General features: G+C 35.4%; 1 protein-coding gene and 3 long non-coding RNA genes across 4 annotated transcripts; 2 read left to right on the plus strand and 2 right to left on the minus strand.

Moving 5' to 3' along the window:
* The first annotated feature begins 785 nt into the window (after positions 1–785).
* LOC140955848 (uncharacterized) lies at positions 786–2,021 on the plus strand. Its single transcript, XR_012170499.1, has 3 exons — positions 786–1,116; positions 1,327–1,389; positions 1,525–2,021. It is a non-coding gene; the product is annotated as an uncharacterized lncRNA (long non-coding RNA).
* A 94-nt stretch (positions 2,022–2,115) lies between these two features.
* Positions 2,116–3,359, minus strand: LOC118045103 (uncharacterized). The gene is made up of 2 exons (XR_012170498.1): positions 3,220–3,359; positions 2,116–2,548 (listed from the first exon to the last, which is right to left on the minus strand). It is a non-coding gene; the product is annotated as an uncharacterized lncRNA (long non-coding RNA).
* Positions 3,360–8,119: 4,760 nt separating this feature from the next.
* LOC140955831 (uncharacterized) lies at positions 8,120–9,652 on the plus strand. Its single transcript, XR_012170434.1, has 2 exons — positions 8,120–8,770; positions 9,356–9,652. It is a non-coding gene; the product is annotated as an uncharacterized lncRNA (long non-coding RNA).
* A 682-nt stretch (positions 9,653–10,334) lies between these two features.
* On the minus strand, positions 10,335–12,293 carry LOC118045104 (protein RESTRICTED TEV MOVEMENT 3-like). Its single transcript, XM_073410649.1, is given in 7 exon segments — positions 10,335–10,596; positions 10,695–10,864; positions 11,153–11,435; positions 11,648–11,675; positions 11,677–11,818; positions 11,943–12,072; positions 12,166–12,293. Coding segments are annotated over 7 exon segments (942 nt in total). The 5' UTR covers positions 12,203–12,293; the 3' UTR covers positions 10,335–10,444.
* Positions 12,294–12,553: the final 260 nt, after the last annotated feature.

Genomic DNA, 12,553 nt, shown 5'->3' on the forward strand with positions numbered 1-12,553 from the left:
GAGGCAGATTACATCTCCACTTCCAGTGCACTTGGTAGACGTGCACTTTGTGAGGTGGCTTTCCTTGTAATTTATATGTTTTCTGCTTATTTCCTTTATACTATATCATCATCATCATCATCACTAGTTGTCTTAGATGAACAGGTTTTTTTCGATAATTATATCTACATATCGATGAGTCTTACTGCTTAATCTTAATACTTTTAACTTCTCGTCACAAATGCATGATTTACTGGGCCAGGCTCAGCAGAAGTTTCGGCCGGTAACCTAGTATTAGATTCTTGTAATCGTTAGTAATTTGGCCCACTATGTTTCTGTTGTTTTTCTTCATTTGGGTCTTTCTCCTTAGTCCTTACAACCTACGTCCATGCATCTCTGTGTCTTTCATGCCTTTTGTCTTGAGCTTTTATTTTTGGCATTTTGTTTGCATTTTACCGAACAAGTACGGGGTAATTTAACAAGAATGTATATTTGATTAGAGGAAAAGGTTAAGCGACAAACACCCCACTGCCCACTCTGAATACACAGTGCATTATTTCAGGGCACAAAGCCTCTTACTCTACCAATATCTTAAGTTTGGCTTTGTAAGTGGGTCTCCCTCTGGCTTCATGCGTATTACATTCTTAAATCTACTTCATTTATTGTGTGCTCATGGGCCTTACTTATGCAGTTTTGTCTCGTGATCTGGAATTCTAATATGCTGCTAGAGGAATGTAGGCCCGTGAAATTTCATCTTTAAGCTTTCTCCTATATTTTCACATCACTTCTCTGCGTATGATCAAGAGGGTTTTATCAAAGTTTGGGAGGATAATTTATTGTCAGAGAGCATGCTGTTAGACCTCAATTTCAATTTTTTTCTCAATTTATTCAGTTTTTTTTAAAAAAAACTTGAGTCCACCTTCATATCACTTGTGCTCATAAATTCATAATGGATGTTTACTTGTATGGTGCAGATTTTTGTATCATGTTTCTTTTCTCTCTATTTAGTTTGAGTTTTTTTTCTTTTTATGATTATTTACTTTTTTGATCCGTCTTAAACTTGTAATGTTTTGTTTGCCTCAGATTCCGAACTTGTCCTCCACAATTTCATCACTGCCGCTTGTGCCTCGAATGCAGGTATGCTTCCTGTGTGCTTTGCAAATTTATATTCTGTGTTTAGGGAAGATAGGGCTTGTTGATTTCATTAGTGCATATTGGATTCATCTGCAATGCAGGGATCTAGAATTTACCCAAAATCTCTCGTCAATTGCTGATTCTTTTCTGTACTAAAATAGAAAGTTTAATGTCGTTCCAATTTATCTTCCCCTTGTTAAATCTACTATACAGTTTGGATTAGCTGATAGCATGCTTCCTCAGAGGAGTCTGCTTCTCCGGTTCTGAATGATCAGAGTATGAACCTGCTCTTCTATTTTTTTCGCCTTTCAGTCATACTTGGTGGATGAATTTGCAGTTATTTCCTGCCCCTTCTTTTCTTTCGCCTGACATCTCCTCCTGATATGTCCTGTTTTTTTTCTCCCTTGCCAGAATGGGAGGTTGTCTTCTGCTTTCCTTATCGGATCCATGCAGGGCGGTGACTGATGGTGTTCATTTTGACACAACAAAAAAGCAAGTGCGCTCGTCGTATGTTTACTAGAATCTTAATATACGAGGCTGAAGTTCAGTTGTGGCCTTTGCTTGCAGTCTATAATACGGGAGTATCCAATCCCGGTGGTGTAATGCCCATACAGCAGCAGCAGCTTGGTTCTCAAGAGGCGTTTGGTAATATGCAACCAAATGCTCAGAACTTACAGTCAAGCATGGCAGTCACAGTTTATTTTTCATGACAAAATATCCTGTAACAAGGTATACACTGTTGAAAGTTTGTGACAATGTTGGGAATTTGGATACCCACTGGTAATCAGCGTGTGCCTTAATGGTTTGTTGGGTGGTATGGCATATATCTTAAGAGTTTATGTACCAGTTGAGTTTGGCTGTCAGAAGCTGTATTGGCTGTCTATCTGTGCAATGTCCTTCACTAATTTACACCGATGTTGGTTGTTTTTCATTACACAAACTAACCATCCCTCTTATATACTCACAGTACGCTGGCCAGCAGCCGCACTCTAAATCTAACCATGTTTCAAACTATGGTCCACTCCTCCCAAGGGATTTGAGAGCTGTGATAAGATTACATGCTTGAATGAAACTCGCAACCGTGTGCTTAAATTACAGATGACTGAAAATGAGAGTTAAGCTTAACAGGATATGGCCCTTCTCTTGTTCATTGTAATATGTAAGCTGAGAAAAGACAAGGAAAACTGTGGTTCGGTGCTGGAATGAAAGCTGTGAGAAAATATCGTGACATCTGATTGATGCACCTGTTTTCCCCTGTAAAATGATTCTTCAGGACTTCGAATCCAGTCAGAATGCAGTTAGTAGAAATAATTGCCTCAAATTCTCCAGGACAATGGTGGAGAAGAAGAGGTTGCAGCATATGTAAGGCATGAGATGATGGGTTCAAACAAACTTGGAACAGAAACTACAGCATCTCTGCGCAAACCATTCTAGCCTGCATTGAACAGGAAAAATGAAGTAAATTAGTAGTGAACAGCACCCCTGCTTTCTTGAACTATAAAATAATCAGAAATTTGTTCTTTCTTTTTTCCTGTGATGGGATAGCATCAGGCTCGATCTTCCTCTATCCTTAATTTCTTCCATTGTTAGCATGAGCTAGATTAATTAAAATCATGAGTTGCTTGTTAGACTATTTTGTGATGAAAAATAACTGCCTATGGTTGAATCACCGTTGCATTCTTACTGTCAGTCACAAAGAGGCAGATTCAACTGTCATAATGTCATTGGTTCACATTTGCTTGCTTTTGACTGGTTGGTGTACGTATTTCAAAGGAAGGTATAAGGGGAAAAAAACCTACCAGTCAAAACTCAAGAAGGTCCAAGCAAGCTCAACCAAAACTAGTGTGGGGGGGTTTGCTGGGTAGATTCGACATGAATTTACATTACAATTTAATCTCGTTTATCTCTAAGATTAGATGATACCAAACGAATGAAGAAACAGAAAAGGATTCATTTCTTTGAATGTCCATGCAAGATATACCAGTACGTGAGAATGAATAAAAAAGAAGAAAAATAAGAGAAGTTTCTGGCAGAAAAAACTGAAGTGAACATTCAATACATATAAGATAGAAACCAATCACATGAGATGAAGGGAGGAATGCTTACAAGTCTTCAAGGCAAGAACTCTTAGAATCCAATGGATCAGTATCCGGTCTTTCCAATGAAAATGCTGAAGGCACCCGTTTAGGACTAGCCAACCTTTGAGGCAAGAGAGGAAGGTTTTCAGCAGATGTGTGGCTAGAAAGAGGAGGGGAAAAGGGTGGTGAAGGAGAGGAGGAGAAGGAGAAATTGTACTTTCGATTTCCAGGTCCAACACTTATGGGAAGAGGTGATGGTGGTGTTGGTGGCGAAGATGATGGAGTAACATCACCACACCCCATGGATGAAGAATCCCTTAATTTCTTCCTTTCTGCAGCTCCCTCCATCTCTATCACCGAGTCCTCGAAAGATTAATGTCGTTGTTTGTACTCTGTCAGATGGACTTTCCCGGGAGCTTTTGTTTGAAATGCAGGTGTAAACCTAACGGTCTTTGGCCACTGGTGTCAGCTACCCTGCCCTTAACTGGGGACTTAATTTTAGTCACCAGTACTTGAGACTTGGGAAATTCGCCATTAATAACTGTTTTCTATCTGGGGACCAAACTTAGAATATTGTTTGTAATGCTCCATCTTAAGTGGTACTCGACTGCACAATTAGCTCTTTCAATGGCTGCTCGGTGTGATACCCTTTTTGTGATGAACTAATTTGTAGAAGAACAGTATCCAAAAATGAATCTTCCGAGGTGTAACGTTAAGAAAACAAAAACATGAGAAGACCATGACAAGTAATTACACATCCCTGCCGGCCAAATGTATCATTGTCGTGGATTCTCTCAGACCACCTCCATGCTCTCTCTCACATGTTCTCCTTTTGGGACTTCAATGTTTTTCTTGAATTAGATTAACTTGGATTAGAACCTTGAATCTTCTCGTAAGTCATGGGCATTTAATTTTCTATAAATTAAATAATAATAGAACACATAGACGGTTTAGATTGAACAATCACCGATAAAATATAAGGATAAACTTCAAAAATATCCTCCAGTACCCATGTAATCTTAGTTATACAATTAGATAATTTTTTACATCGATTTTATTTTAAAAAAACTTTACTTGAAGATTTTCATTATCCACATTTTCAATCTAAATCGTACTTTTATATTATTAAAAAACTGTTATTTTATATAGAAATTGTTAAATTATTGTGGCTAACACAAATTAAATTATAATTGAGAAGAACAAAATTGATATAAAAAATAGTTTGTATATAAGACCAATCCTATACTTGATGTTTCTCTGAAAACAAAAGGATAAAATTGATTTGTTTATTCATTGACATTGATGCAAAATATCAAATTACAGTACTAGATGGATAAATACACTCAAAAAGTGTCCCTCCAAAACTCTCCCTCTTGGGAAGCTCCTTCATCAAATTGCAGCGAGATGACGATGATATAATAAATAAGGCAACCATCCTTTTCATGCTAGTTAAATTTGGTAACATAATCTGGATGTTGATTAATTAGGTGTCACTATTGCTGGTATTACCAGTACGCTTCTTCCTTCTAGAATTGTGAGCTGTTAAACTTTTTGTGCTCATCCGTTCTGTTCAAAACAATTTGAAGGATCCCATTTCATAGCAGTTTAGTTTCCCACAATCAAGATGCAAATCTTTGCATGTTGATATACTTTTTCTGTCATTTTCTATCCATGGGTTTCCCACAATCCGTGCAAATCTTTGCCCTTGTTTTGATTGACTCAATTTATATTTGCATGTTTTGCTTGTCATCAACCTTGCCTGAGTTTTTCACCCAAAATCCAGCTTGGTTCAGAAAAAATAAGGACGTAGGAAAGTGTTTCTGACCACAAAATCACCTGAGCAACTCCAAATTAATGATGTTAAGAGAACTCATTTTCCCGCAATAAGAAAAAGACAAGAAGCCATGTAATTCAATTTCCTATGTCTGAAGTTGCTGATTCTCTGAAGAAGTTTCCCATTTAAACTTTAGGATGCCTTTCTTTTCAATCTGAAGTGCTGTTATCATATTGTTTCACTGCATGCATTTAGTTTGATGGGATTTTAGGAAGAGAAAGAATCTAATTTGGAAGGGGGAGATTAATTTGCAGTTAGGCTCCATTGATGTTAGTGCCTAATGTGAGATGTCATTTTGTGTAAAAACCAGCTTCACATCGTGGATGTGTTATCGGTTGACCATGCCAATAACCTTAACTTCTTGCCTGTAGATTAAAACTCAAATTCAAAGGCAACATTAACGATAATTGATGATCGGTGAGGTGAGGTGGCACCAAGTCGATTATTGATATGAATATTACCAAGCCAGGTTTAGTCTGACTGATCGAGCGGCGAAATCTAGGCATTGATCCTGGCTTGGTTTATCATAGAATGGTGTGAACTATTGCTATCTGTGATTGTTGGAAGATTGCAAGACTGCATCTCACTTGAGACATCTTAAGATCTACTACCTTTTTTCATGAGAGTTCTATGCTCGCTCTCGGTATTTCTGACTTTTAGTTCATTATTTTCTTGCAGTTTTAGGAATTGTTTTGGTGGGTTTTCACGAGAGTTTTAGGAATCGCTCTCAGTGCCGTACATTAATGGTTCCTGCACATTAATAGCAACAAACCCAACACTCATTTCTATGGTGTGTGGACTATGCATCAATGAGTGCCCCACTATCATCTTCTTGCCAGGCAAGAACTTGCAAAGGTCTGGTATCTCATCCTTGAAGCATTTGGAGTTTCTAAACCAGTTGCCATGTGGCTGATTATAAGGTAGAATTTAATTAGAGAAACAGTTGCTAATAGTTCTATTTTAGTGGTTCATTATCTTCAAGTAATTTTTTTTTTCCTGGTGGAAATATTTTTCATTACATGTACGTGAATTTTTTATACTTTGTATTTCTGGACCATGTGATTTTCTCTGTGCTCTAGTTTGTTTCTGCATAACTATCATGATAGGGGCCCTCCCATAATGCCAGAAATATGTGGTAGAAGACAGAGAAGCTTGCAAGGACGTCCCTGAACTTGGAGCTAGTCATGTCTCGGAACTAAGAATGCTGGGTCTTTGTTAGTCTTGAATTCCCTTCCCTTCTGTGTCCTCTGTAAGCAATTTCAACTTCTATTTACTTTTTATTCTGATCACTTTCTCATTTGAATGGTCATCTTCTCCCCATAAAAAAAAAAAAAAATCATAGAATACTCATACTACAACAAAATGATCTTCAAAATACACAGAAGACAATATTATTATTATTAATTAATTAATTTACATGACCAAAAGATGAGTAAACTCTAAAGCTACTAGAATGCTCGGTATTGAGATGAACATTCACAATAATTTAAAAGATAATCATAATCAATTAAAGCATTTACATTTTGCATTTATATATATATATATATATATATATATATTAGTTACTCACAAAGAAATTTCTAAATTTATTACCTATCTCCTAAGTATTAGTCACAAATCAATAATCTAAAATCTAAAAGTATCCACACCATAGAGCGCTATTTCCAAACTAGGATAACTGGACCACTAGTCGCTCATTCACAGGACACCAGTTCCATATCAGGATAACTGGTCAACCAGGCTTCCATTCACAAAATAAATTATCATGGAAAAATCTATCAGCATGACGCATAAAATTTCATTGATCGTGGAGATAATTTAAATTTCTAAAGTTTAGAAAAAACAAAAATATTCCAGGTGTTAAACACCTATCTGATAATTGCATCCTGCTAACTGAACCTATCTGTTGAGTGGTTCTTGTAGCCTCACTTACTCATGCAGGTTCATTTCGTTACCAATTAAATTATTTCTACATAACCAATTTAATTCTATATCAACAAAATCAACTTTTCATCAATTTAATTATTTCGTCAACACCACCACAAAACCACTTTAATTATCAAACCAACAATAACAACTCATTACTAATTTAATTATTTCTTCAACACATTACCACATAACTCATTTAATTATCAATCTACATTATCAATTCATCACTAATATAATTTCTTCATCAATTAATTATCAATCAACAATATCAATTCATCACTAATATAATTTTTTTATCATCAACATTACCACATAACTCATTTAATTATTAATTATTGATTCAACATTTTCATTCTTTTTTTTTCTAGGTCGAAACCACTTCTAAAAAAAAAAGAACCAATATTTTTTCTTTAATTTCACAAATTGAAACATTACCCCCTACTATTTTATTTACTTAAACATTAATTCATCACAATTTCATAAACTAACCCAATCAACCTCACAACTCATACCATAACTATACACTAATACAATTAAATAAAATCTTAATTGTAATGTTTTGAAATTAATAAGATAGGATTTTACAACAAATCCCTTGGAGGCTTAAAAGTTGGAATAAATGAATAAGGGGTATTATGGTAATTGAACAAAAAATTAATAAATATAAATAGGAAGTAAAAAAAAAAGAAAAAAAAGGAAAGTGATATGAAATTAGAGAGCAGAACCGTGAGAGAGAAGGGAGGAAAAGGAAGAAGAAGAGAAAAGAAGGAAAATAAGGGAAAAAGGAAGAGATTTGGAGGAAATAAGTAAAAAAGGGTAAGATTTATGGTTTAATGTGTATAATATGTTTTAAGTAAGCTTTAATTTGATTTTGATGAATGTTAGGGTTTTGAGAATTTGTGTTTGATTTAAATTGATGAATTAATTTGAAGGTTATAAGGTTAATTGTTGTGGTTAATTGATGATTTAGTTGATTATGAAAGATTGTGATGATTTTGAGTTATAGAATTGTGTAAATGGTAAAATTTGAGTTAAAAATCAGGGGAGAACAGTAGGGTTCTGTTGAAATTCTGGATTTGGAGGTTGAAGATGACAAAAATTCAATTTGGTCCCTCAATTTCCGAAAATTACAGTTTAGTCCCCGAACTTTGGAAAATTACAAATTGGTCCCTGGAGCATATTCCGAGATTCTAAACAGAATAACATATGAATTATGGACATAATTACTGTATAGATAGGAGAATTTAACACTTTCAATTTAGTCCTCTAATTTGACAAAAAGTACGATTTGACCCTAAAAATTTAGTAAAATTCCAGAATGATCCCTGAAGTATAATGATACATCCTGGACAGAATTGAGGATTAATTAAGGTCAGAATTTCAGTATATTCATGGATTTATGACAAATTTCAGTTTGGTCCTCCATTTGACAAAAGTTACAATTTGGCCCTAAAAATATAGAAAAATTACAGATTAGTCCCTAGCTGTAATATTAGCTTTTGCAGATTAGTTTGATGAATAATTAAGGGTTATTTAGTGAATTATTACCAATTTTATTAGTTATTTTTATTATGGATTAGATTTCGGGAAAACCGTTAGATTTTGGATTTTTAAGAAAATTGACTAGTTAGTTCAAAAAAAATATAGGGTTACAGAATACACCCTTAGTTAAGTGTATTAAATAGATTAAATGTTCTTTCGAGTCGTTTTTGAATATGTCTCCTTTGTATTCAGATAATCCTGATATTCTACCGGCAGGACGTCAGTAGAATTTCCTTCGGTTTCAGCTTGTGTGTGCTGTTTGCTTTTGAGTCAGGTGAGTGGATTATTTTCCATATGCATGAGAAATATTATAAATATTTGATTTGTTAATATGAATTGGATCATGCTTCTTGATAATATATATGCTGATTATTATCCTTGATATGATAAAGCATGATCAATTATTGAATCTGATTTCTTGATATGAACCAATATGATTTGACTTCTAAATTGATAGCTCCTCATTTGATGGATGTTATGAGTTGAGCTTTGAGATATGAATATGTTTGTTTGATTATGATTATGAACCTATGGTATGTCAGTCAGAATACCCATGCTAACAGGGTAGTGTTAGTCTTTGTGCACATCGTATATGAACCCTAGTTGGTCGGGGGAGTCACCAACCTGTGTGGACTGATCATCCCACAGTACGGAGCCTCATGCTCATTGCATTTTGATTTTCTGACGAGTTTTACCATATGATATTCTTGTTATGGTCTATTTGATAAACCTCCGTATAAGAACTAAAGCCATACTTGTATATATATTTCTCATTGTTATATTACCTCGTGTGTGTATATTGAACGTTATCTACTCACTGAGTTGTTGAACTCACCCTCTCATTATTTATCATTTTCAGGCTTATAGCTTGATAGCATGTTACTTTTGTTGAACCTTCCGAACCTGCCTTTTTGGTTGTAATTTGTACTTTCCTTTTGTGTCAAGTTAGTGCTCCAAAACTATGAAATTATTAACTCTTGTATTAAGACAATCAAATTATATTATGAAGTTGTTTGTTGTTAATTATGCGTTAAACTCTGATTGAGTTGTTTAAAGGATTGTATGTAAGTTTGGGTTCGCATAGGCTTGGAACCTTGGAGGGGAACCTTGCCTATGTGCCGGTCATGGATCCGGGATTCGGGTCGTGACAATAATACACTAAATACATCAATTTAATTGAGAGGAAATGATTTGTTACCTTCTAACTCAAAGAAATAAGAAGTGGAAAGCTTGAAATCACCACAAATATTTCTTACCTCCTTCCCCTTTATTTTCCTCTCAATACCACCCTTTTTAAGGAAAAATTCTTTGTTCCCCTTTCAAGATTTTCTTGGTCAAACCCTTTCTAGTACACTTTAATCACTAGTTCTATCTTTTTCTTCTTTTTTTGAATTGTTTTGGATGAACTTTGATAAATTTCCACTCAATTTCTTCTCCCTCTCAAGCCCTAACATAGCCAATTTCCCACTCCCCACTTGTTTATATATTTAGAAGTTTTTCTCCCTTTTTATTTAAGGACTTTCTTGTTTTATTTTAAAAATTATTTGACCTAAAAGTTTGACTTATTCAATTTTATTTTTATCCAATATTAACCTCCTTAGATAATAATATCCATTATTGATGGACAAATTTGTTGAGCAACAAAACTCTTTTATCACAAAGTTTCCAGTATACATGTTTAGAGGATCTAAAAACTGGGTTCTTTAAATTTTGTTATATATATAGTAATTTTAATGCGTGTGGATAGAAAATTTGGAAGGTGTTTTAACACTATGAACACATTTGGACTTTTTAGAATGAAAGATTTTATCTTAGAATTTTACAAATACATGCTGTCAACAAACAAGAGCGCAAGTCCCTTCCCATTAGTAAAGTCGATGAAATTCTTTACATGAAGATATCCATTATATTTCTGATTGAAAATTAAAAAAATAAAATAAAATCATAACTAAAAGGGAGAACCAATTCCAAGTACTATGACCTCTGCTTCAATTATGCAAATGTCCTTGGCAAAAAGGTAATCGTGTGACTGATATAAACTCAGTGGACCATATCTTGACCATCCATTTTCTGAGCTTGAGGCACCAAACCAGCTTTTATCTGCAGGAAGAAGAAACAATCTCAACCTTTTCTTCTCTTTTTTCTCTCTCTCTCTCATTGACATGTTAAACCGGCTAAAAGATCACCAGTGTTCTTACCTTTATCATACCGGTCGAGCTGTCTGCCATAGACTTGATCCACAAGGCGCAAGGTGTAATCCGCATATACTCTGCAACCAGCAGGGAGGGTTGCCAAATCCAGAGCCAAGTAGAGAGACAGATGGGTGCCCATTCCAAGACCTTTTCCCTTAGGATAGAGCACTATCTTCCTGAAACAACAAGTAAAGTTAGAAGAAAGAAGAAAAGTGCTACTACTAAATACTAATATATAACAGAAGAAAAGAATAAATGAGAAGGTGATTTGTCTATGCTCGTGTTCATCTCGAAAAGAAAGGAATCACTAACTGTACTGGTTGTTTCGTTCTGACCACTAACGAATTGTTTGGGCAAGCTAGCACATGGAGTATAACGTAATGTAGGAGAAACATCGGCTTCCTAAAGCACATCCGAACATGTTTTGATTAAGATTGCAGATTAAAATAATAAAATAACTATACCATTTATGATCTCCCGTGCTGAATATTTGTGATTCTTGGCGTTTTTCATCCAACTTGGAAAAGTTCACGATCTTCCAAGTGTACTTTGAAGCAGGAGGATACTTTGTCATTGATAAGACCTCTCCTTTGCCTCTGCTTCTTTCTCCACAGACAAATACTTCAGCTCCAAGCACACAAGTGTCTTCCAGAAGGAATCCATAACGAGCATCATTAAATGTTGAAAGCTTAATGAATTGATCAAAACCACTTTGAAGATTCAATCCGTGAAAGCGTCTTTCCTTTCCTGCTGCATCCAACCTTGGCAACAAGGCCAAAACATCAGAGAGGGGCATCACTTTCTCTTGAGTTAAAATAAATTACCCAGAGTGATTGAAGAAAACTATTGCAAGTAAATCTTGCCCGTCACCCAATTTACAACGCATAACTTTGGTGATACTATTCACTAATGACAATAGCTCGAGGATCTATTGCAGAGTAATGATTTAGAAAACATGCCTTGAATTACCAAGTAGCTGTCCTTGTTTTTGGTCAAGCAAAAACAACCGGAAAATCACGTTGACCTCCCAACCACGTGGAAGAGAACTTGCGTCAACCATTGCTAAATAGAGAGAGATGTGATCTTTTACATTATTGCTCTTGTTTCCGTTCGGATAAAGAACTAATTTCCTTGCAATGCAAACACAGGACGAGGTAATAAAAATGAGAGGGGTATCTCATAATAATAAAACATGACTGCGGTTGGAGATGGAAAGACAAAGAAAGACACATGTTCACTAGCAATAAGATGTACCATTTATAGCCTCCAGCTTCAAAAACCCCTGATTCATATGTCTCCACTGCATTTTTCCCAAGTGACGAAAATAACTCTATTTTAACCATGTAATGGATGGGTGGTGCATCTGATACGGTTGCTACAGCACCTGCAAAATGAAATGATATCAGCACATACAAGTTAGGTCACAGGACACGATGTTAGTCGATGAGAGAAAAAAGGGAAGGATAGGGTGAAATACCAGGAGGGGGAGAAATATTGCTGACAACTTCTGTCATGACGGTGACGATATCTTTCCTGGCAACAAAATCAACTAAACGATGTGCAGGATGTAGGAGAATGAACAAAACATTTGTTCCCCTATTTGTAAGGAAATCAAGAGACAGTAGTTATTCGAAACTCTTAGGAGTTGTTTGGGGATTGGTATCCTTTGCTGGAATAAAGATTACTTTTGAAACCGGAAACAGATCGATTCTCTTCTTGCAGATGCAAAACACGTCTGTGGAATATACCATGCATTATTTCCTTGCAAACCGCAATCTTACAAAACTTAAACACAACAATAAGCTTTAGCAGCCAAGTACAATTGTGGGGGTAATGATCGAATCTTTAGCAGCAGGAAAACCTCA

This window comes from Populus alba, chromosome 8 (assembly GCF_005239225.2).
Source record: "Populus alba chromosome 8, ASM523922v2, whole genome shotgun sequence".
Taxonomy (NCBI): Eukaryota; Viridiplantae; Streptophyta; class Magnoliopsida; order Malpighiales; family Salicaceae; genus Populus; species Populus alba.